Source organism: Cetorhinus maximus, chromosome 14 (assembly GCF_964194155.1).
Source record: "Cetorhinus maximus chromosome 14, sCetMax3.hap1.1, whole genome shotgun sequence".
NCBI classification, from domain to species: Eukaryota; Metazoa; Chordata; class Chondrichthyes; order Lamniformes; family Cetorhinidae; genus Cetorhinus; species Cetorhinus maximus.
Genome location: NC_135892.1, coordinates 107229968 through 107255992, shown reverse-complemented (window position 1 = coordinate 107255992; position 26025 = coordinate 107229968). Strand labels below are relative to the sequence as shown.

The 26025-nt window shown below is 44.9% G+C and overlaps 1 protein-coding gene across 1 annotated transcript in view; it reads right to left on the bottom strand.

Moving 5' to 3' along the window:
• The window catches only part of thbs2a (thrombospondin 2a), a 63296-nt gene that overhangs the window by 23775 nt on the left and 13496 nt on the right, over window positions 1–26025 (bottom strand). Inside the window, exons 5-13 of the mRNA XM_078557449.1 lie at window positions 22737–22933; window positions 22420–22560; window positions 12904–12997; window positions 9325–9495; window positions 6607–6783; window positions 4254–4427; window positions 2125–2252; window positions 1870–2022; window positions 316–534 (exon numbers count right to left, since the gene is read on the bottom strand). Coding sequence (XP_078413575.1) covers window positions 316–534; window positions 1870–2022; window positions 2125–2252; window positions 4254–4427; window positions 6607–6783; window positions 9325–9495; window positions 12904–12997; window positions 22420–22560; window positions 22737–22933 — 1454 coding nt within the window. The remainder of the gene's footprint in view (window positions 1–315; window positions 535–1869; window positions 2023–2124; window positions 2253–4253; window positions 4428–6606; window positions 6784–9324; window positions 9496–12903; window positions 12998–22419; window positions 22561–22736; window positions 22934–26025) is intronic.

Sequence of the window (26025 nt, the reverse complement as noted above, 5' to 3'; positions counted from 1 at the left end):
TAACTTCTTTGCTTTTCAATTCTCTCTCCCCCTAGAAATGGACCCCGGAGTTTTGTTTGCATTTTTGTGACCTTTTTAATCTGTTTCGCTACTTTTAATGATTTGTGCATCTATACCCCTAGATCCTTTTGTCCTCTACCCCAATTCGACTCTTGTTACCCTTGCAGTAGGGGGGGCTTCTTTATTCTTCCTTCCAAAATGCACGACCACGCGCTTATCTGTTCTGAAATTCATGAGAGGCCCACCCTGCATGTTTATTGACATCTTTTTCTCAAGCTCTGAATGCCCTGGGTTACCCATGTTCCTTTTCCTTACCTTCTTACAGTGGTAAGTGGCGTTGGCCGTGCAGGCCAGCTGTTCATTGGGCCAGCCGTCCAAGTCAGAATCTTCTCCACAAACAATGCCGTCCCCGGCGTAACCTATCCGGCAATCGCACTTGTATACAGGGTCACTGAAGAGGCTCACAAAGATACATCTGGCGTACTTGTGGCAGTTGTGTGACCCATCTTTACACGGGTTATGGGGCTCGCACACCTGCAGGGACAAACGGTGCAGAGTCACGAATAATAGCAACAACTTGCTGCATAGAGCCTTTAAGGTAATAAACCTTCCTCAAGGCCTTTCACAAGAGCAATGGCAGGTGAAAATTGACAGAATCATAGAACTGTTACGGCTCAGAAGAAGGCCATTCGGCCCACCGTGTCTGCACTGGCTCTCCGAATGAGCAACTCACCTAGTGGCATTCCCCCGTCTTCTCCCCGTAACTCTGCGTATTCTTCCTTTTCAGATAACAATCTAATTCCCTTTTGAATGTTTCAGCTGAACCTGCCTCCACCATACTCTCAGGCAGTGCATTCCAGACGCTAACCACTCGCTGCATGAAAACGTTTCTCCTCATTTCATCTTTTCCTCCTCTACTAATTACCTTAAATCTGTGTCCTCTCATTCTTGGTCCTTTCACAAGTGGGAACAGTTTCTCCCTATCTGCCCTGTCCAGAACCCTCAACATTTTGAATACCTTCATCAAATCTCCTCTCAACCTTCTCTTCTCCACTGAAAACAGTCCTAACTTCTCCAATCTATCTTCATAACTGAAGTTCCTCGTCCCTGGAACCATTCGCATGAATCTTTTCTGCAGTCTCTCCAATGCCTCCGCTTCCTTCTCTGAAGGACAGCCATGTAAGGAGATAGTAGGACCGGTGACCAAACACTTGGTCAAAGAGGTAGGATTTAAGGACCATATTAAAAGGAGTGGAGAATCATGAGGCATAGAGGTTTAGGGAGAAAATTCCAAAAGCACATCCAGCGGAGGCACATAAAATCCAGCCCATTGAGCATGGGTTTATGTTTCCACTGTTGATATTGCACTGGTAAGATAAACATCACTAAGGCCCTGAACGTCTCTGTATTTAGCACATTTTAAGATGTTAGTGCTAATTTTATCCAGATTGAGGATCAGTAAATCTATACTTGTTTTGAACCCAAAAACCGATTGGTCACTCAACTGCCTGAGCTCCATTTACTACACAGAATGCTGGCGGATGATGTTAGAAACATAGACCCAGAAATTCAGGCACTTGGAAAGGGGCTGTTGCAGTGTCCATATGTCAGCTACCAACCTCGGGGAGGAAACCTCACTCAGGCATTAGGCCCATTAACTGCACAGCTCGTTTGTCCAGGCCCAATATGATGGGAAATCTGCATCCAGTTGGTTTTAGGCACATACATCCTGCCCTCCATTTCAAGAACTTGGTAGGCTGTCTAGTTGCCTGAAAAACCGATCCAGTTTCTAGGCCATATTAATCTACCCAACAGTAAAACTGAAGATTAAACTTCATCTTTAACAGGCTCATTTTATGTACTCCTTACCTGCTTGTCTGTCTTGGCTGCTTCAATTCCCAGACCAAAGGGTTGGTTCCCTCGATAGCGTGGTGGGCAGGGCAGACAGTGGAACCCAGGCTCAGTGTTGACACATCTCTGAACTCCATTCACTTGGTGGCAGACATCAGAGACCTCTTCACACTGGCAAACAGAAGGGCAAAGTCAATAGGTTGACAAGGGATCTTTGGCCACCATGTTTAGAATCCAAACTGCCGAGCTACCAACTCCTCAATGTTCTCATACCTCATTGATGTCCTCGCAGAATGTGCCGTTGCCTCGATAACCTGAAGGACATGGGCCACAAGCCCAAGAGCCGTCCGGAGAGCTGCTGCACTCTACCCCAGCAAAGCATGGATTGGACAGGCACCCATCTGCCGATAGATGAAGGTAAAAGCTCTAGTGACAGCACAGTAATTAGGACTAACAATAGAGAACCACATTGTCAGAAGCATCTCACGAGTTCACCTACAAACTATGTCGGATTGTTGGAAGATACTGGTTTACCAATGATGTTTAGGGAAGGAAACAGAATCACAAAATCTTAATGGCACAGAAGGAGGCCATTTGGCCCATTGTGTCTGCACTGGCTCTCCAAATGAGCATTATAACCTATTGTCTTGCCCTGCCTTTTCCCCTTACCATTGCACATGGTTTCTATTCAAATAATCATTTAATGCCCTCTTGAATGCTTCAATTGAGACTGCCTCCACCACGCTTCCAGGCAGCGCATTCCAGACCCAACCACTCGTTGTGTGAAAAAGCTTTTTCTTACATCACATTTGCTTCTTTTGCAAATCACTTTAAATCTGTGCCCTCTCGTTCTTGATCCTTTTATGAGTGAGAACAGCTTCTCCCTATCTACCCTGTCCAGCCCCCTCGAAATTTTGAACATCTCTATCAAATCTCCTCTCAGCCTTCTTTCAAAGGAGAACAGTCCAATTTATCCTCATAGCTGAAGTTTCTCATCCTTGGAATCATTCTTGTGAACTTCTTCTGCACTCTTTCCAAGGTCTTCACATTCTTCCTATAATATGGTGCCCAGAACTGTAACAATATTCCAGCTGAGGTCTAACGAGTGTCGTATATAAATTCAGCATAATCTCCCTGCTCTTGTACTCTACGCCCCTATTAATAAAGCCCAGGATACTATATGCTTTATTAACTGCTCTCTCCACTTGTCCTCCCACCTTCAATGATCTATGCACATATACACCCAGGTCTTTCTACTCCTTCACCCCCTTCAAAATTTCACCCTTATCTTATATTGTCTATCCATGTTCTTCCTACCAAAATGTATCACCTCACACTTCTCCACATTGAACTTCATCTGCCACCTATCTGCCCACTCCACCAACTTGTCTATGTCCTCTTGAAGTTCCACACCATCCTCCTCACAGTTCACAAAACCCCGAAGCTTCATTATCATCTGCAAACTTTGAAATTGTTCCCTGCACATCAAGGTCTAGATCATTAATATGTATCAGGAACAGCAACAGTCCTAATACCGACCCCTGGGGAACTCCACTACAAACCTTCCTCCAGCCCAAAAAATTTCCATTGACCATCACTCACTGCTTCCTATTTTTCAGCCAATTTTGTATCCACATTGTTACTGTCCCTTTCATTCCATGAGCAATAACTTTTCTCACAAGTCGATTATGTGGTATTGTATCAAATGCCTTTTCAAAGTCCATGTACACCACATCAACAGTATTACCCTCATTGAACTTTTCTGTTACCTCTTCAAAAAACTCCAGAAAGTTAGTTAAACATGATTTCCCCTTTAGAAATCCATGCTGGCTCTTCCTTATCAACCCATATTTTTCCATGTGGCTTAATTCTATCCCGAATAATTGTTTCTAGAATCTTGCCCACCACTGAAGTTAAACTGACTGGTCTGTAATTGCTGGGCTTATCCTTACAACCTTTTTTGAATAAGGGCGTAATGTTTGCAATTCTCCAGTCCTCTGGCACCACCCCTGAGCCTAGGGAAGACTGAAAGATTATGGCCAGTGCCCCTGCAATTTCTACTCTCACTTCCTTCAATATCTCATCCAGTCCTTGAAAACTTTAAGTAAGTACCGACAGTCTATTCAACACTTCCTCCTTATCAATTTTGAGCCCTTCTAGTGACAGAGTTTCCTCGTCTGTCACCATGGCCTGGGTAGCATCTACCTCCTTGGTAGGAGGACTATATGTAACTCCAGTCCCACACAAGTGTGACTGACTCTTTACTGACCTTAGAAGTAGCTGAGCAAGTGAATCAAGAAGACCTATGAGGAGATGGGTCAATAAATACAGTCAAACCTTACAAATAAATTAGCATTATATCTCACAAAAAGTAAAATAATATCTCATGCGCTCCCACCTACCTATCGGACAGAGTTGATTGTTGCATATTTTAGTGTCCTTGGCATCCCCCAGGCATTTCTTCCCTCCATACTTGGGGACTGGGTTGTTGCAGTTCCGTTTGCGCTCATGCAGTCCACCGCCACATGTAACAGTACAAATTGACCATGGGGACCAGGGGCTCCAGTTACCGTCAACTGCAAAGGAACAAGACAGTCAGTCAGCCAGATATCAGAGAGGAGAAAGGGAGAGGACTCCTGAAGCATTTTGAATCAAGGCCTGGTGGGGGGACAGAAAGCACGACGGGCCAAGAAAACCGGCATAAAGCAATGACTTTTCAAGTGCGGCCCAGGCGACAGAGGAAGCAAGTTGGTAAAGGGAACCGCTGCTCTGCTTTACTGCAGGAATGGAACCTCCTGAGGGTTCACAATGGATCTACCCCCGATCTCATAAAGAAAGACTTGCATTTATATAGCACATTTCACAATCACAGGGGATCTCAAAATGCTTTACAGCCAATGAAGTAAATCTGAAGTGGAATCACTGTTGTAATGTAGGAAATGTGACAGATAATTTTTCCCACAGCAATCTCCCATAAACAGCAACATGACAACGACCAGGTGATCTGTTTTAGTGAAGCAGGTTGAGGGATAAATATTGGCCAGGGCATGGAAGATAACTCCACCACCCCTTTTTCAAAACAGTGCCATGGGATCTTGTACATCCACCAGAGAAGGCTGACAGGGCCTCATTTTCATGTCTCATTTGAAAGATAGCACCTCTGACAGTGCAACCCTCCCTCTGTGCTGCATTGGGATGTCAGCCTTGATTTTTGTGCTCAAATCCTGGGGCGGAATTTTACAGCCCTGCCACGGCGTGGGTGGGACTGTAAAATACAGCGAACCATTCAAAGATCCATTGACTTTGGTGTGATCGGAAAATCCCGCTGGTGGGAGAGGCTGTAAAATTATACCCCTGGGTGGGACCTGAACACAGAACCTGATGACTCAGAGGCAAGTGTGCTACAAACTGAGCCACAGCAGCCATTGGTCCTACTAGGCCTATCAGGAAGCAGCCATTTGCAAGGTTGCCAATGGACTCAGAAGTACTTTGTGAAGTTGCAGGGGGGGGGATGGTGGGGATATGTGGGGGCCTAGTAATTATCTCACCACCATCCGAAACACACCCCCAGCTACACTCCCACCCGCCATCTCCCTGCCCTAGAGCAATTTTTCTCCGTGCTTAACAGGAGCAGAGAGCTAGCAGCTCCGGGTTACACCCTAAATCATACCCCTCCCACCTGCTGGAATTGTACCCTAGCTGCATTCCCCCATCACCAGCAAATGCGAGCATTTCTAGACTCAAAAGTCTGAATGAATAAAAAGTTAATTAAAAATCAGAAGTCAAAGGGGACACATATCTGGAACCACCCTGGCAGGAAGAAAAGACTTTGGAGGTTCTAAATCATATTTGAACGCAATGTTGGACGAGTTAGGTTCGAGGGATTATCTTCAGTTGCCTTTGTCGTGTCCTGAATTTTTCCCAACCTTTGCTTTCTTACAAATGTTCGAAATCTGCTCAGAATTCTAGGCTTGTCTTTTTTCTTCTCAGATGTTGACAGACCTGCTGCATGTTCGCAGCATTTTCCGACACAGAATCATAGAACCTTCCGGCAAAGAAGACGACCATTGTGCCAGTGCTGGCTCTTTGGAAGAGCTATCTAATTAGTCCCACTCTCCCTGTTTCCCATAGCCCTGCTACCCACTCTTGCTCCCCACTCTTCCCCATAGCCCTGCAAATATTTTCCCTTCAAGTGTTTATCCAATTCCCTTTTGAATGTTAGTATTGAATCTGCTTCCATCAACCTGTCAGAAAGCACATTCCAGGTCATAATAACTCACTGCCTAAAACAACTGTCCTCATATCCTCTCCGCATCATTCATGCTATCTTAAATCTGTGCTCTCTTGTTTGTGCCCTTCTGCCAGAGGTTTCTCTGTACTCCATCAAAAGCCCCCATAATTTTGGATACGTCTCTCAAAAGTCTACTTTAATCTTCTCTGCTCTAAGGAGAACATCCCAGCTTCTCCAACCTCTCCCTCATCCCTGATACCATTCTGGTAAATCTCCTCTGCACCCTCTCCAAGGCCTTGACATCTTCCCAGAAGTGTGGTGCTGGGAATCGCGGCAGAGTGGCCAGGGGTTCATTTACAGACCATGATGCCCATAGCTAAGAAGGTAACCTCTTATGTCATGGGCTGACTGCTAGTCCATGGCAGAAAACATCAGCTAAAACCAATCTGATAGTTCCAAGCAAATACATAAAGGGGCAACAGCCAGCCTGAAAGCCAGCCAAGGAGCTGCGTGAATGGACTTACTGGGGCATGGAGCCTTCATACATTGCTTTGTCTCCCGTCCATTACCCTGGCAGTCCTGGCCATCGAGCTGTGGCACGGGCGAGTTACAGAGACGGATGCGGGTGGTGATGCCATCGCCACAGGTGACCGAGCATGGAGACCAGGGTGACCAGTGGCTCCAACCACCATCCTGACGAACTGAAAGCACAAAAATTGATGTCAGTAGAGGGAATCAGACAGTGAGAAATGGCAGTGCTCCCCAAATTGAAAGACATGGGGCTGATAATAGATCGATCAATGGATAATAGAAATTGGCTGATAATTGAGACTCCCCAAACATTTATTTTACACACAGGGTAGAACTATAACCTAAACATGAGCAGAAAGGCATCTACGATACAAATAAACCACCTTGACTTGGATGTATATTGCTGTTCCTCCATGGTCGCTGGGTAAAAATCCTGGGAACTCCTTCCTAACAGCACTATATGGGAGTACTTACACCGGACTGCAGCTGTTGAAGAAGGTTGCGCACCATCACCTTCCCAAGGGCAATCAGGGATGGGCAGTAAAGTCTTTCCTTGCCAGGAATGCCCACATTCCCAGAATGAATGAATAATAATAAAAAAAATTTGAATCTTTCTTACACCATGTTCTGTCAGAGAGGATTATCTTATGAGGAGAGATTGAGTAGAATGGAGTTTCCTTGGAGTTCAGAAATATGAGAGGCCATCTCATTGAAATGTATAAAATTCAAAGAAGTCTGAATGGGGTAGATGCTGATTGACTATTTATCCTGGCTGGGGGTCCAGAAATAGAAGCAGTTTAAAGAATAGTCTCAGGATAAGGGGTCGGCCAATTAGGACTGAGATGTGATGACTCAAAGGGTTGTAAATCTTTAGAATTCTCTAATCCAGATTTTCAGTGGTTGAGTATATTTAAGACTGAGATCACTAGATTTTTCGAGACAAAAGAAATCAAGGGATTTGGGGATGGGGTTAAAATGGAGTTGAGGCAGAAGGTCAGGATTGAACTTACTGAATGATGGAGCAGGCTCAAGGGACTGAATGGCCTACACCTGCTTGGTGTTAGTTGTGTTGCAAAGTGACAGCAAGTCTGATTTCAACCTGAGCTGGTGGCAAGAAATGGGCCCGATTTTTCTACCTACTGATGCCAATGGAATGAATTATCAGACAGGTTGTACAAGGGTGGCCGATGTCTATTTTCCACCCGTCCCCAAAATAAAAATTAGGATTGTGTCCTGGAAAAATTTGGATAATTGGAGAATGGAGGTCAGGTACATAGAAACAAGAGTAGGCCATTCAGCCCCTCAAGTCTGACTGCAATGTAAAACAATGGCTCCCATCATTTTGAAACTCCAAAGCTACATTTGTTACATTTTAATATGGTTATGATCATCTCTAAGTGATGTGAGCTATAAAATAGGCAGCCCCTTCCAACATGGATAAGTTAAAGGCCCCTGACATATAATATCAACAGCAGCTTCCTTTCACAGCTGATTGTAAAATATATTCTTGACATACAGAGTCTCTATGCAGAGATAACAAAAGCAGATTGAATGTTCTAGGAGGTATCAGATATCTCCGTCACACTCCAAATCAGGTCTTTCACAAGAACCTCAGAGGATGGTGAAAGACAACAACTGCCTGAATTCAGCCTCTGTGTCTGACATACCACCTCGAGCTCTTTGCAAATATTCCAAAGTGAGGGACTCCACACTGCTATCCAAATTCATCAGACGCTCCAATTATATCCGACAGCTAAGGTAAGGAGCTGACATTGAGAATAAACAGGATGGGTAGCTCTCAGGCTTCAGGCGAGAGTGTAAAACCATGAATAGCAAGTCATTAGTAGCGTGATTCATATCTGTCTATCTTGACTTCAATGGATTTAAAAGTTGAGAGAGATGTACGGGCTCACTATCGTCTGTTTTGCACCATTGTACAAAGTCAAGTTCTACCCCAGACACTTTTCAATCCCATGTCTTCCACTAATTTTCCTTTTCATCTTCTTTACGTGTCATGGCTACCCTTGGTGAGGGTGCAATTTTGAGAACGTCAGGCACTTTCCACCCCACGCGGCCAATTATCACAGGTGTGCCCAGGCGAGCTTTTCAACCACATGGGAAATTTCCACCTTTCATCGCCATGGTGCAGCTGCCAAGCTGAGGTGATTGATTTAGCAAGACCAGGAACTGAACATGGGAACTCGTGGCTTGACTGGCTCAGCTGAAAAGAAATTTATGGATGTGGGCGTCACTGGCAAGGCTGCCATTTATGGCCCATTCCCAATTGCCACTTGAGAAGGTGGTGGTGGGCAACCTTCTTGAACCACTATGCTCCCACTGTCAGGAGAGAGTTCCAGCACTATGACCCAGCGATCACGAAGGGACAACGGATATATTTCCAGGTCAGGGTTGGGTTTGACCTGGCGGTGGATTGGGTGCTGATGGTGCTGTCAGGCACCTGCTGCCTCATCCTTGTAAGTGACAGGTTTTAGAGGTGCCATGAATGCATTTCCCAGCCAAGCCTAATAGGCAAGCTCACCTGTTATAGTTTGTGCGTGATATGTTTATGGTAAACAAATAGCATGTTGATTTGGTCCTGATAGAAGCTACGATTAGCCCAGTTGCAAAATCTGCTACACCTTGTTCGTTGTTACAGTGGGAACAACTGACAACCTGAGAGGCATCCAAGACATCCACCAAGTGAAACTTACTCCGTTTGTCGCATTCCGCTGACTGGCAAGATTTAGTCTGGATGGATGGGCCCTCACAACGACTACTGGTGGGGTCACAAGACCTTCCTCGTTGCTGTGTTCCAATGCCGCAAGACACGGAGCATTCTGTCCATTCAGACCAAGGAGACCAACCGTCTTCACTGTCCTTAACTGGAGAGAGAACACAAAACAGCTCTTGTGTAGTCAACAACAGAACAACAACTTAACATAATTTTATTATTGAGAAACTAAAGTGAAAGGCCCATGGTCACAGCGCAAGACACCATCTGAGCTGAATAAAGTAGAAATGGGAAGACAGGAATCACAGAGAGCGCACAGTGCTTAGTCTGGGTTTGAAGATTGCAGGAGGAAGGACAGGTTGAGGGAGTTTTCCATCCTGATTAGACTGGTTAGAGCAGGAGACTGTTCAGTGACTCTTCTTGGTAATGCAATGAAAGTCAGGAAGAAGGAAGAGTAACCAAGATGGCACACTGAGAGAACAAGAGATGAAGCAGAAAGCAAAAGCTTTATTCCAGTAGAATATGTGCCAGATCATTCACGACAGCCATTAGTACATGGGCCATTCAGCCCAACAAATTCATGCCAGTGTTTGTGCATCACTTGAACCTCCTCTCATCTTTCCTCATCTAAAGCTGTCAGCATAACCCTCTATTCCTTTCATCCAGTTTCCCCTTAAATGTATCTATACTATTTGCTTCAACTGCTCCTATGGTAGCGTGTTAAGAGGATCCAAACCTGTTGGTGAGGTGAAATCAAGACACAGAGCTTTTCCTTATTGAGAGAGTTTATTGACATGTTCAGTCTCACAGCTGTCCTCCCACTCAGCCCAGTGCCCCAGCTGTCCCCTATTTATTTGTGCTCAAAGATAATTAATACCCATTGCCTGTTTCTCTTAACCTTAACAATGTAATTGAAAAGATATTAACAGCGGGTTCTACATTCTCACCACTCTTTGGGTGAAGAAGTTTCTTCTGAATTCCCTGTTGGATTTCTTGGTGACTATCTTGTATTGATGGCTTCTAGTTATGCTCTTCCCCACACGAGGAAACATTCTCTCTGCATCCACTCTATCAAAACCTTACATAATTTTAAAGACTTCTATTAGGTCACCCTTCAGCCTTCTCTTTTCAAAAAAAAAAAGAGGCCCATTTCATCCTATCCTGAAAGAATCAGCAACTTTGCCTTTTAGCTTAAGGTAAGGTTTGTGATCTTTCCTTTTCTGTTTAATGTTTGCAATTTGGCAAATGGCCTCAAATTATTTTCTTTCAATTCAGCAGCTTAAAAGGTTTGAAACTGTTTCCAATCCAAGTACCTGAGACGATAATTAATGACTATGGGTCTGTCCAATCGGGGTTTGAGATACGAATCAGCCTGTGCGCTAATGACCTCGATTGCATAATCGCAGATTTATTTCTAGAATGTTTCAGTCTAACCAGTTATGTCACCCATTATGCAAGAAGTCATTAATTATAAGTTTTGACAGGATTTGGGCTTTCTGCGTATTATGAACCGCAATGCCTCAATAATAGCAAGGGCTGGACAAACAGCCAAGTTCTTTGGAAGGTTTTGACGTGCCCTACACTGCATCCAATTTTGGTCATAATCTTGACCTATAGCTGAGCTGAAATGATTGAGCTTGATGTGCTTTCTTGCACAACACCGAGGGAATGCTGCAGGGCCTTTCGACTGAGATGTCAAATCGAGGTCCCGTCTACCCCTCTCAGCAGGACGTTAAAGATCCCAGGGTGCTATATTGAAGAAGAGCATGGGAGCTCCCATCGGTGTCTGGTTGAATATTTATCCTCAGCCATCACCACCTAAACGGACAATCTGGTCATTACCTCATTGCAGTTTGTGGGAGGTTTGCTGCTACATTTCCAACATTACAACACTTCAAAAGTATTCATTGGCTGTAAAGGGTCATCCTGAGTTTGTGAGCAGTGCTGTATAAATGCAGGTCCTTTCCTTTCCAATGTCATTGAAGGCACTTTATGTTTTTGGAGGCTGCCTGCCGTTTTATTATGTTGTTGCCTTCCAATTTCTAAAGCAATAGTCTTTCCCTGAAGGGTGCTGCCGAAGGAGCCTTGGCGATTTGCTGCAGTGCATCTTGTAGATGGTGCACACTGCTGCCACTGTGCACTGGTGGTGGAGAGAGTGAATATTTAAGGTCAGGGATGGGGTCCTGATGAAGAGGACTGCTTTGTCTTGGATGGTGTTGAGCTGCACTCATCACACTCCTGACTTGTGCCTTCTAGATGGTGGACAGGCTTTAGGGAATCAGGAGGTGAGTTACTCAGTGTAGAATTTCCAGCCATGAGGTCCACAGCCCAGGAGCTGATACATACATATTCCAAGGTATCTCCCAGGCATTTTAAATATCGCAAGTTACTAATACTAACAGTGTCTGATGTTTTGATGCAGCATTTACTCACCAGTACTAAGAACTGCTCTTTCTAAACCATATGAACCTCACAGGACAAACCAGCCAGTCAGAAACACAAGTCCAAATAGGACAGTTGCCTGGGCTTTGGAGGCTGTAGATAGTCCTTGGACATCCACTATTGCTCAGATGTCTGAACAAACTTATCACTGCAGTCCAGTGCTCCAACACTTGACTGCCAGTGCCTATCCTGTTTTAAGAGGCTCACCGATTGGCTATCACCATGGAGACAGCCCTGACCATCCCAGGCTGCTAACTGAAAATATATCAGGTGAATATAATATAAAAATGCCACAAAACGATGCTTGAACTATAGAGACAAGATGTTTCTCTCTTTCCCAGCCTTTCTGCTGTCTGCTTCTCTATTCACTGTTCTATTTCATTCCTCTCTTCCCACCATCTTCTCTCTCAATTCCTTTCAGCTGTTTCCTGTCTGGTTCTCTGTGATTCATGAGTTGATAAAACACAGGGAATGCTCCAGGCGTTTACCAGCTCTCCGTGACTCTCGCCCTGGCTCAAAGACAATGCTTAGAAATTTAAAACCTCTGAAACTGCCAGCACAGCAACATTCTCCACAGACCCCTCATGACCTACACTGACTGACCCCCACAACACCCCTCCCGAACACTTTTTATTATTGCAATGAAAATAAACTCCTACTAAAAGCCTCAAGACATCAATAACAAGAGCGTAATCAGAAAAAGGGCAGCACAGCATTTCTCAAGTTGCACATGTGTTGTAATTTGGAACATGTACTTTTAATGAAATAAATGCCAAAGTTAAAAACTCCAGGAGCCTCACAGAGTTGGGGAGGATCTTATGCAGATAAATGATCAGGTAATCTCTTTTATTGATGATAACTGGGGGATAAATATTGATCAGAACACTGAGACAGTTGCCATGGGGTTTGCTACATCCACCTGACAGAGAAGAGGATTTAAAGTCATATCTAGCAGGGTCATATCATTGGGCCGCTCTCTGTTAAGACTGGACCGGTAGCTTCCCCCTCCGTCCCTTGCCCCAAACCGTGGTATGTGCTTCCGTTCCCTACAAAGCCTACAGAGCATGAGACATGGCAACATAATTTAAAAGCACAAATCCTTCAAGTGTGTACTTACGGAGACACGAGGGACAGCACTCGCCTTCGATGAAAGAGGGACTGGCACATGACACTGGCGGACAGGTGATCCGTCGACAGATGATGCTGAAATCCTGCGATGGGGGATAAAAAAAATGCCATCCTCCTGTCAATGTAAGCTTGAGAAACACTGTCATACTGAATGTGAATCATTGAACATTGCTATTCCAAAGCTTCGAATGTTGTTAGACCATCATTCTCTGGCTGTGTAACTACAGTGTAGGTTGTAGTACAGTTTTGCATTTTGTGATCTAACGTAATTTGAGGGGAGCACTTCATGTTTCATTCTCATCTTCTGCTGCTCCATATCTTAACTCACACCAAGTCCCATTCACCCATCACCCTCTGTGCTTGCTGACCTAATACTGGTCTCAGTTTTAAATTCTTACCTTGGTGTTCAAAACCCTTCATAGCCCCACGCCACCCTCTATCCACCCACCTCAGTAACATCCTCCAGCCTTATTGCCCTTTGAGATATCCACGTTTCTCCAATTCTGGACTCTTGCACATCCTCAATTTTCATTACTCCACCATTGGCTTCAGCTGCCTAAACCCTTAGATTTGGAATTTTGTCCCTAAACTTCTCCACCTCTCCATCTTAAAAGCTTACAATTTACCTCTTGGACCAAGCTTTTGGTCACCTGTCCTAATACCTCCAAGGGTCCTTCAAAAGCATCTTCCAAACCCATGACCTCTACCAACTATAAGGACAAGGGCAGCAGACACATGGGAACACCACCACCTGCAAGTTCCTCTCCAAGCCACACACCATCCTGACTTGGAACTACATTGTGGTTCTTGCACTGTTACTGGGCCAAAATCTTGGAACTCCCTTCCTAACAGCACTGTGGTATACCTACACCACATGGACTTCAGTGGTTCAAGAAGGCACCTCACCACCACCTTCTCTGGGGCAATTAGGAATGGGCAATGAATGTGGGTATTGCCAGCAACGCCCACATCCCAAGAATGAATAAAAGAAAATGTGGCTCGGTGTTAAATTTTGTGTGATAACGGTTTTGTGAAGAGCCTTGGGATGTTTTACTATGTTAAAAGGGCTATATAAGTGCAAGTTGCTATTGTTGTTGGAACCCACAGGATGGCAGGTATGGGGAATGGAGAGAAACCCATCACACTTGTGCAATCCAGCGTGCTCATGAGGCCAGTGCATAGGCTTATTGTTAGGGCAAAGTCGTGGGAGCTACAGTCTGCAAGCGACTCTGCTATTCCCCAGCTGAGGACGCTGAAATGGGATGGCTGAAGTAGGAAGAGATTCATTTCTGAAACCAGCTCGGAAGAGGAAATGTTTAAAAGCTAACGTAGGCCACCTTTGTATAACCAGAGAGACCCAAATTTCTTGCGTAGCCATGCGTACATTCTGATTCCAAATCAAGTATGCAACCTAAAAAAAACTGGAATTTTTGAGTAGTGCATGCAAATATAATGTGACTAAATCTCATCAGTCTCTTATGACTGCCTATCAATCCCTCCACCTCCTCTGCCCATTAAACTGTCCCCATGCTGAAGTACAGAGCCTCATACCCCGGTTTCCTGCAATTGCGCTCGCTGGGAGTCTCTCCTCAAATTACCACCAGGTTTTCAGGCACAAACAGGAAACAAGATCATTTTCCTGATGTTTTATTGCAATTGTTTGAGTATTTTTCTCTCTCAAATTTAGCCCCACTGAGATCTGTCTCTTTATTATCTGTTTCTTTGAAAGAGTTTTTATGGTGTCAATGTGACACACATTAAAAATTGTAAAGCTTCTCCAATTCTTAAATATGTGGTGCCAAACATGAATGACTGACAGTTGAACAATCGCTGGGACTTTTAACGTGCATGCCCAAGGAAGAAATAGACCCTGTGAGTTTGGCACTTTTCTCAGGCCCCAAATATTTACTCTAATTTATGCCCATCTTTCAGGCTAAGTAGATTTGGCAACGCATGTTGAGAATGGTCCAGCATCCGAGATGTGCCCAAGCAGGTAATTCAAAGCCATAGTATTTGGCCTGAATATTGAGACCTCCGCTACCTGCTGTAAGAGAGTAGAATCTCAGTGGATGTTGCCAGGGTTAGAAAAGCATAGCTACGAGGAGAGATTGGATAGGCTGGGGTTATTTTCCCTCGAACAAAGAAGGCTGAGGGGTGACTTGATTGAGGTGTACAAAATTATATGGGGAATAGATAGAGTGGACAGGATAAAATTGTTTCCCTTGATGGAGAATTCTAGAACCAGGGGACATAGATTCAAGATAAGTGGCAGAAGGTGTAGGGGGGACATGAGGAAGAACTTTTTTACGCAGAGGATAGTGGGTGTCTGGAATTTGCTGCCCAAGTTGGTGGTAGAGGCAGAAACTTTAAACTCTTTTAAAAAGTACTTGGATCTGCACCTTAAGTGCTGTAAGCTGCAGGGCTATGGGCCAGGCGCAGGAAGGTGGGATTAGAAAGGGCACCTGGGTATCCTCGGGCTGGCATGGACAAGATGGGCCGAATGGCCTCCTTCTTTGCATCGAAAACCGCTTTTCTATGGTTCTATGGATAAAAGGAGCTGAGCCCAATAATTGTGAGCCTGCTCAAAAAAGAGACATGATGTCGAAGATTTTCATCTTGCACACATCAGGACAAATGCAAGAATGCCAAATTTCAAAGGGAAAATTTGGCATCCTTGCGTCTGTCCTGATGCGTGCAAAATGAAGAGCTTCCACAACAAGTCTCTTTTTTTTTTACAGCAGTGCTCAAGTTCTGTTCTGCCAAGCGATTCCACAATTGAGAGTCTCCAGGTTTAACTCCTGCCCGTAAGATGCGACAATACTGTCAGCTCAGGAGTGAAGACCAGTGTGACACAAATCACGTCAACGGAATCTCAGCTTATTTGTGCAGTAACTCGATTTAGACAAGAAAGGAGGAGAAAGGAACTGGCGGGCCATGTCACAGGATGACGTCGCACTCAAGGCTCCATCTGGCGAAGACTTGGGGAGGGAACATGAGCGCAGATAACAGAGAATCCATGGCAGAGATTTTGTACGATGCTTTCTGGGTGAGCCGCCTATGAGAACATGACGGGTAAAATATGATTAGGGTTGTTTGCAATCGCAGATGGTAAATGAACTCTTGGGCCAAATGTCCTGTGTGTGCGCTGTTCCTTTCAGTGCACTTCCACGTGCTTGCTGTTCACTGAGTGAAGTCAGTCTAACAAGAGACATTTTAAAATAGAAAAGCTGCTGGGATTTCCCACTCACAAGGAGATTACACAGAGAGAGGGAGAGATGAAAAGAAGTTTTTTAATGCAGTGAGTTCCTATGATTGGGGATTTACGGCCTGAAAGGAGGGTAGAAGCAGATTCAAGAGTAACTGTTAAAAGGGAATTAGAAAAACACTTTGAAAGGAAAAATTTGCGGGGCTGTGGAGGGAAAAAGCAAGGAGAAGTGGAATTAATTGGATAGCTCTTTCAAAGAGCCGGCAATGGCACAAAGGGCCAAAGGGCCTCCTTCTGTGCTGTAATATCTAATGATTCTATGAGAGCCTGTTTCTACATTCCTTCAGCTTTTGTTCAGGTACATGGGCTAAGAAAATATCAGCACTCGCTCGGGCTGATCTTGGATGAAACCATAGCAGAGGAGCAGTTTATCGCCACTTTTGGCACTGCTTTTAGCTAAGAAACCGCTAAGAACTGATGTTTATCAGTTCTACAGGGGTGGAGGGCCTCGCCCATGCTGCAAATTAGGCCTTAATGCACAGGGGGCTAAGAAGAAAGGAGGAAAGAACTGCATTATAACCCGCCTTTCATAACCTCAAACTGCCCCCACTGGGCTCCAGTCCATGAAAATCTCCTTTGAAGTGTAGTCACAGCAACCAATCTGTGCACAGCAAACTTCCACAATCTTCAGTGGGATAGATGACCAGATCATCTGTTGGTTGAGGGATAAATATTGGCCAGGACACTGGGCAACAGATGCGTTTAGATCACCGCCCCAGTAATGATTAAACACGCAGTCAGTCAAGGATCTGCCTCTACCAGGACTCTCTTAAGACTGATTAGAACCATCACGATTGAAACCTTTCACAGACTTCAATTACATCTGTTACAAATCTGATTTTAAAAGTCATTATTCACTCTTTGGTGCGGTTTTTCATTGGAGGCCAGGAGCTGATGGTGTGTGTATTACACTAACTCTCTCAGCAGTGCCTCCCAGCTCCAGCTTCACAGTGGATCCTCAAAAACCCCAAGGAGCCCAGCTGATAGTCAGATGAAACCAATTATGGCCTGTTTATTGAGTTCATAACTGAGCATAAAACACGTGCAGGAAACGCAGCTTGGGTAGCAAGAAGAAACAGAGTCATTCAGGGGGAATGGATCCAAATGTCTTTGAGCATAGTTACGTAGGCTGGAATTTTCCAGCACCCCCATGGCGGGTTTCCCTGTGGCGGGGCCAGCGAGCTATTGAAATCTCCGTTCACATTGGCGGGACCGGCTATACAGACTATAGCACAGAAACAGGCCAAGCAGCCCAACTGGCCTGTACCAGTGTTTATGTTCCACATAAGCCTCCTGTCCCTCTTCTAGCCAACCCTATCAGCATATCCTTGCATTTTTTTTAAATTCACTCATGGGAGATGGGCATCACTGTCTAAGCCAACATTTATTTCCCATCCCTAATTGCCTTTAAAAAGGTGGTGGTGAGCCTTCTTGAACCGCTGTAGCCCACAAGGTGTAGGTACGCCCTCAGTACTGTTAGGGAGTTCCAGGATTTTGACCCAGCAACAGTGAGGGAACAGCGACATATTTCCAAGTCAGGATGGTGAGTGGCTTGGAGGGGAACTTCCAGGTGGTGGTGTTCCCATGTGCCTGCTGCCCTTGTCCTTCTAGATAAAAGCGATTGTGGGTTTGTAAGGTGCTGTCTAAGCAGCCTTGGTGAAATCCTGCAGTGCATCTTGTAGATGGTTCACACTGCTGCCACTGTGCATCGGTGGTGGAGGGAGTGAATGTTTGTGGATGGGGTGCCAATCAAGCGGGCTGCTTTGTCCTGGATGGTGTCGAGCTTCTTGAATGCTGCTGGAGCTGCACCCATCCAGGCAAGTGGAGAGTATTCCATCGCACTCCTGACTTGTGCCTTGTTGATGGTGCACAGGCTTTGGGGAGTCAGGAGATGAGTTATTTGCTGCAGAATTCCTACCTCTGACCTGCTCTTGTAGCCATAGTATTTACATGGCTAGTCCATGGTGACCCCAGGATGTTGATAGTGGGGGATTCAGTGATGATGGTGCCATTGGATATCAAGGGGCAATGGTTAGATTGAATATCAAGGGGCAATGGTTAGATAGTCATTGCCTGACACTTGTGTGACGTGAATGTTATTTGCCACCTGTCAGTCCAAGCCTGGATATTGTCCAGGTCTTGCTGCATTTTGACATGGACTGCTTCAGTATCTGAGTCGTCGCGAATGGTGCTGAACATCGTGCAATCATCAGTGAACATCCCCTTTTCTGACCTTATGATGGAAGGGAGGTCATTGATAAAGCAGCTGAAGATGGTTGGACTGAGGACACTACCCTGAGGAACTCCTGCAGTGGTATCCTAGAACTGAGATGATTGACCTCCAACAACCACACTCATCTTCCTTTGTGCCAGGTATGACTCCTGCCAGCGGAGAGTTTTCCCCCTGATTCCCATTGACTCCAGTTTTGCTAGGGCTCCTTGATACCACAGTCAATCAAATGCGGCCTTGATGTCAAGGGCAGTCACTCTCACCTCACCTCTGGAGTTCAGCTCTTTTAGTCCATGTTTGAAACAAGGCTGTAATAAGGCCAGAAGCTAAGTGATCCTGGCGGAACCCAAACTGAGAGTCAGACAGCAGGTTATTTCTAAGCAAGTGCCACTTGATAGCACTGCTGATGACCCCTTCCATCACTTCACTGATGATCGAGAGTGGACTGGTGGGCCAGTAATTGGCCAGGTTGGATTTGTCCTGCTTTTTGTGGATGGGACATACCTGGGCAACTTTCCACATTGCCAGGTAGATGCCAATGTTGTAGCTGTACTGGAACAAATTGGCTAGGGGCACAGCAAGCTCTGGAGCACAAGTCTTCAGTATTATTGCCGGAATATTGTCATGGCCCATAGCCTTTGCAGCATCCAGTGCCTTCAGCTGTATCTTGATATCACGTGGAGTGAATTGAATTGACTGAAGACTGGCATCTATGATGCTGGGGACCTCTGGAGGAGGCTGAGATGGATCATTCATTCGGCACTTCTGGCTGAAGATTGTAGCAAATGCTTCAGCCTTATCTTTTGCACTGATGTGCTGGGCTCCCCCATCATTAAGGATGGGGATATTTGTGGAGCTTCCTCCTCTAGTGAATTGTTTAATTGTCCACTCCCATTCACGACTGGGTGTGGCAGGACTGCAGAGCTTAGATTTGATCCGTTGGTTGTGGAATCGTTTAGCTCTGTCTATCACTTGCTGCTTATGCTGTTTGGTACGCAAGTAGTTCTGAGTTGAAGCTTCACCAGGTTAACACCTTATTTTTAGGTACACCTGGTGCTGCTCCTTGGATGCCCTCCTGCACTCTTCATTTCTTTCTCCCTTATGTGTCTATCCAGTTCCCCCTTAAATGTACCCAGAGAGAAACAGGGAGGGAAACAGAAGACGGGTCATGCGGATTTGAAACGTTAACTCTGTTTCTCTCTCCACAGATGCTGCCAGACCTGCCGACCTTTTCCAGCAACTTCTGTTTTTATTTCAGATTTCCAGCATCTGCAGTTTTTTGCTTTAACTCTTTATGGCAGCAAGTTACACATTCTCACTTCTCTCTGGTTAAACAGTCTTTTGAATTTATTGGTAACCATCTTATATCTATAGTCCCTAGTTCTGGTCTCTCCCACAAATCGAAACCATTTCTTCTTGTCTACCCTTGCAATACCCTGTATTATCTTGAAGAGCTTTATCAGGTTGACCCTTTCTTTTCTCTTTCAGAAAAGCAGCCCATGCAGCCTGTTCAGATTTTTTTAGTAAGTGTATCCTCCCAGCTCTGGTATCATCCTTATGAATCTTTTTTGCACTTTCTCCAGTGCCTTTGAATTTTTTGATTTCATTTTGATAATATGGGTGCCAGAACTGCATACAGAACCAACCAGGGCTCCATACAAGTTTAACAAGACTTCTCAAACTGAACAGCAGGAAGGAAATCAGAAAGCGCCCCGGATGCAGGAACAGGGGGGCACAGAGCTTTACAGAACAGAAAGCAGAGTAGGAAACGGCACAAGGGTCTGTGATCTAACGAGGCACTCATTTGTACAAATTATAGCACAGGAGGCAGCCAGTTGGCCTATTGTGCTTTGCTGGTGCTGGTTCCACAACCAGGGTATAGGAATCTCTCACAGTGGAGAGGGTGCAGGGACCTCTTAGAATAGAGAGGGTGCAGGGATCTCTCAGAGTGGAGAGGGTGCAGGGATCTCTCAGAGTGGAGAGGGTGCAGGGATCTCTCAGAGTGGAGAGGGTGCAGAGATCTCTCAGAGTGGAGAGGGTGCAGGGATCTCTCAGAGTGGAGAGGGTGCAGGGATCTCTCAGAGTGGGGAGGGTGCAGGGATCTCTCAGGGTGGGGAGGGTGCAGGGATCTCTCAGAGTGGAGAGGGTGCAGGGATCTCTCAGAGTGGAGAGGGTGCAGGGATCTCTCAGGGTGGGGAGGGTACAGGGATCTCTCAGAGTGGGGAGGGTTAGGGATCTCTCAGAGTGGAGAGGGTGCAGGGATCTCTCAGAGTGGAGAGGGTGCAGGGATCTCTGTCATGTTATACCAACAAAACAGCAGGCATTGATTGGAAGAAAAAAAGAGGCCTCATACTTCTTAGAAAATAAATGTCTAACTGGCTACAGGAGGTTTCTGTGTACAGATATACAGATTATTAAAAGTAGTGAATCAGGTTTATATGGTCCTAAAAAGGCAAACAAAACACTGGGGTTCATTCATGTAAGGGCAGAATTGAAAAGCAAAGAAGTTATGTGAAACTTGTAAAGAACCTTAGACTTTGAATACTGCGAAACCTCCTGGTCTCTATTTTATGGGAAGGATATAGAAGCACTGGAGATGTTGCAGAAAGGATTCACCGGAATGATTCCAGGACCGAGAGGTTGTTTCTATCAGGAAATATTGAAAAGGCAATGGATCATTTCTCTAGAAAAGAGGTGGGGGTGTGGGGGCGGTGGGGTAGTCACCTGAACCAGTCCAGGGGTTATGTTGTACTTTGTGTTATTATTTGCATTTTATTAGTCTCCTATCAAGTACTTTACAGCCTAGAGGCCAGGGCCAGTGTCCCATCCTACAGGGAAAATGTGAAGGGATCTCGGAGGATGTTAGACACCAAACTGTGTGCTGGGTCATATTCTGGCAAGTGAGTTAAGGTACTGGACCTTTAAGTGGCCTTCCTGAAGCACAGCTCCTTAACTTTCAATGATTGTCTTAAAGGGACGTGGCTGTTATGGAAAAATACGTTTGGCAAATCTTTTCTCCTGCCACCCATCTCCCCACTGGTTGGCAAAATACATTGGGATAACGTGAATGCCATTGAATCCTGTCACTTATCCACAGCTGATAATGCACCATGCTCTATTCTGATTGTCCTGACTTTCCCAGGACTGTTGACTCTTTGCTAGGTAAGCTTGTCCTAAGTGACACTGCTTCATGATTGAGCCCATAGAGTGAGGACTGGATGGTTGTTTGACTGTGGAGAGCATCACGATTGAGCCAATTCTGTCTCCACCTAATCTCCACACAAGTACACTCTCCAGCAACCCTATGTTTCTTTCCCCACTCCACTCCCACTCCTTCTCCCTCACCTAGAGACACCGAGGCCAATGACTGAACTCAGCTGAGACCAGTTAGCTCAGCACAGAGCAGGAATTGAATGCCTTCAACCAAAGGAGCTGAGTTAAACGCTTTTGTCCTGAGAACAGTGCTCCATTAAAACCTGTTTTAAATGGATTGACCCAATGGTGATAATACCTTTGACATAATTTTAAAACAATACTGACAAATGCTTAGCAGTGACTGAATAAAATTTATACAAAATAGTTATGTTTCCTGACTACAGTATGAACTGCATTTGTGATTGCACTTCACAAACTTTGGATAATTTCCACCTTGTCAATTTAGGAAATTAGAATTGCACAAAATATTAACTGTCGCTTTGGTAGTACAAAGTTTGAATCTTGCTGAAAAGAGAGACATGTTGGTGATGCTTTTCGTCTTGCACTCATCAGGACAAATGCAAGAATGCCAAATTTCAAACGACTTGCCAACCAACCAGCACCCTTTTTTCCTGCAGTATAAATTGTTGTGATTGTCTGAAATTTGGTATTCTTGCATTTGTCCTGGTGAGTGCAAGATGGGAAGCTTCAGTCACATGTCTCTCGTTACAGCAATAAAATATTAACTGTCAAAACAAAGTAACATATCAGCAATCTAATCGTTTGCCCAGAATGTATTTGAAAGCAAGACTCACCTGACAGGTGCACTTGGTACAGCTGTCCACTGTCCACTCCTCCTTGTTGTCAAAGAGACGGCCACTATGCCAGCACTGGCCTGGCCGAAAGTTCTTTAAAGTGTCGTCCAGGATATCACGAATGATTACATTTTCTTCCGTCTGCAAAAAAGATTTTCCAGGCACAACAGTGTTATCAAATCTTCTACATGTAGCATTTAAGTTTTACAATGCTATACTGAGAGGTATACTCCTCGGTGTTTGTATTCCCCCTTTGCTAACAGTGTGAGGTGTAGTTTGTTTCAAAAACAGCAAATGCTAAGGTCTATGACACGTACCACTTTGACCAGTCCATCGGCCAGATTGCTGACAAGAACCCTCAGGCCATGCAGCTCCTTAAACATGTTCCCAATATCACTGCAGGAGTGGTCGCAAAAATCCACAACCTTATTGGTTTTGTGGCCGATGAAATCGCTCTCGATGGCAGGGCTGACACCGGCAAATTCTTGGTTTTCTTTGCTGTTGGTTTCCTCGGCTGTGCCATGAAAATGAAACAACAGAATAGTCACCACATGTTGCACTAAAGCCGTTTTCAAAATTGGATTGGAGGCTGTGATGGTAGCATAGTGGTAAATGTTACGGCATTAGTAATCAGAGGTTGGGACTGATGTTCTGGAGATGTGAGTTCAAATCCCACCATAGTAGCTAGGGGGAATCTAAATTCAATTAACTAACAAGTACTGGTCTCATCAATAATGATTGTAAAACTATTGGATTGTTGTTAAAAACCCATTTGTCTCCCTAGTGGGAAGGAAACCTGCTGTCCATACCTGGTCTGGCCTATCCCACAGAAAGAAAAAACAGTTCAGACCAATGCTCTTATTTCCCAGTTTTTACTGGTGTTCCATTTTAAGGTATGGAAGACGATTCCAGAGCAGTATTCTTATTTCCCAGTTTTTACTGTTTTTTTTGTTCTGGGATGTGACTCCAGACCACAGCAGTGTGGTTGAGCCTTAAATGGCCTAGTAAGCCACTCAGTTGTATCCAGCTACTACAGGATACAGCACTGTGGATATACCTGCATCACTTGGACCGCAGTGGCTCAAGAAGATGGTGCCCCACCACCTTCTCAAGGGCGATTAGGCAAGAGGAATGTTTGCCTTGCCATATTTCAAGACTGAATTTTTTTTTTAAATCCTCAAAATGGCCAACTCAGCAACAGTTGTTGATGTTTTCTTTCCAGTGCCAGGCGATTGCTTTTACAGGACATGTTCAAGAACCGAATCAGCGAATTTTAATGGACTCAGCACGATGAATCTGTGGCAACAGCCTCATTGCCAATCAGAACCGTCAACTTCACAAATTAAGTTCTCACATTAGGAGTAGAATCATTAGGGAACAGATTCCAGAGTCAGCGTGCATCCAAAATAATCATGGCTAGGGACTGGAAAGTGTAATGAGGATGGAAAAATGATGGCAGATGCTTTTACGGAAGCGCAGCCCAGATGTGAGGGCTCCTGTGCTGCCAACGGCTTGAAACGCAACACACACCATCCTTTCGACACTTCAGTCCCCCTGCTAAATTTGAAATATTGCCACTGACAAAACATTACATTATTGCTGATGAGCCCCCTCAGAGAAGGAAAACCACCAAACCATTACATCAATATCCTTATTTATGGAGATTGCTATTTTGCTAAGATTATTATTTTTGAGTCGCTTCCACACCAGAACGAAAATGAAACCACGAGATAGAAAAATGGCTCAGAAAGGGCATTCAATCCATCCCAGCGAGAAAGGTTTCACGTCCACCCAACATGACATCCAGCTCTCTCTCTCATACAGTTTCAGTCTTTTCTCTCCATTACATCTATCCTCATTCACTCCCAATGTATCACTGACAGAGTACTGCCCTGCCACGGTGCTGTCTTTCGGTTGAGACATTAAACCGAAGCCCTGTTTGCTCTCTCAGGTAGGCATAAAAGATTCTATTGCACTATTTAACTAAGAATAAAGGAGTTCTCCCTGGTGTCCTGGCCCAACATTTATCCCTCATCCTACATCACTAAAGAACAGGTTATCTGGTCATTATTATCATATTGCTGCTTATGGGACCTTGCTGTGTGTAAATTGGGCAGCCATGTTACCTACTTCGCATCAGTGACTACACTTCACTAAAGTACTTCACTGATTGTAAAGGTGTTCTAAGGTTGTGAAAGATGTGATATAAATGTAAGACATTTTTTTCTTGCCTTTTTATTTTCGGAAGGCTGATATAAAATGTAATGTAATTGTGAACTCAATGACTCGCTCTGTTCTCCATATATGATTATGGAGCCAATTTAAACAGGCTAAATGGAAAAACATGCAGCACAGTGCAAATCCATTAACCCAAAGGTTAATGAACCATATCTGCCAAGTTGATATATTAAGTCAAGGTTTAAAAAATGCTGACATACGAACATATGAATTAGGAGCAGGAATATTTGGCCCCTTGAGTCTTCTCCGTCATTCAATAAGATCATGGCTGATCTGATTATGGCCTCAACTCCACATTCTGCCACCCCCAACAACCTTTGATTCCCTTGTTAGTCAAGAATCTATCCACCTCTGCCTTAAAAATATTCAATGACCCAGCCTCCACTGCTCTCTGGTGAAGAGAATTCCACAGACTCATGACCCCCTGAGAGAAAAAATTTCTCCTCATCTCTGTCTTAAATGGGAGACCCCTTATTGTTAAACTGTGTTCCCTAGTTTTAGTCTCCCCCACAAGGGGAAACATCCTTTCAGCATCCACCCTGTCAAGTCCCCTCAGGATTTTTATTATTTATTATTTTATTCTTTATTATTGTTACTGACTTATTATTGAAGAACTGGGCTCTATCCTAGCGCTGAAAACAGACAGAGAGATTAGGCTGACTGAGTGAGAAGCTACTTTCACATCAGTGTCTGTGGGCTGTCTGCAGAAACAGGGTCCTCCAACATTAAGCTGCAGGCCAAGAGTAAAACCAGAATGACTTGCAATGTCTACTAACAATCTTCCCTCCTGCCGGTCTGGATGAGTCCTGGTAGGTTTACAATTGGCTTGCAGCCGGCTAAATAATACCCCGGCATCTAGAAGTGGTGATGCAAACATTGATCTGACACCAATGTAGAACCTAAAACTGGGCTAATGTCTATTCCTGTGTCTGTCAGCTGTGGCTCAACTGGTAGCACACTCACCTCTGAGTCAGGAGCTTGTGGGTTCATGCCCCATTCCAGTGGCTGCATTTTACAGGGGAGCAGAAGGCTCGCCCACCCATTAGCCCCCAAAACTTGGGAGGAAAGTTGGCTGGAAGCCAACTCGCCCCATGTAACGCCATCCCACATCCATAATATGCTGTGGGTGGGCTAAATTGGCTAACAGTGGGAAATCTGCCCCTCACGAGGAGGAAGTCCTGCCCTTGGGAGCTGCTGGCCAATCAGATTGGCTGGCAGATCCAGCAGTCCTGGCAGCAGCAAGACCTCAGTCATGGGCACTGCTCGGACTACAACCAGTGCCAAGAAGAAGATCCAATGGATCCTAGAGTGAAGCAAGTCCAGGGTATTGTGCGGATGGCCAGCTCGGGGTTGGGGGGGTTGCTGCCG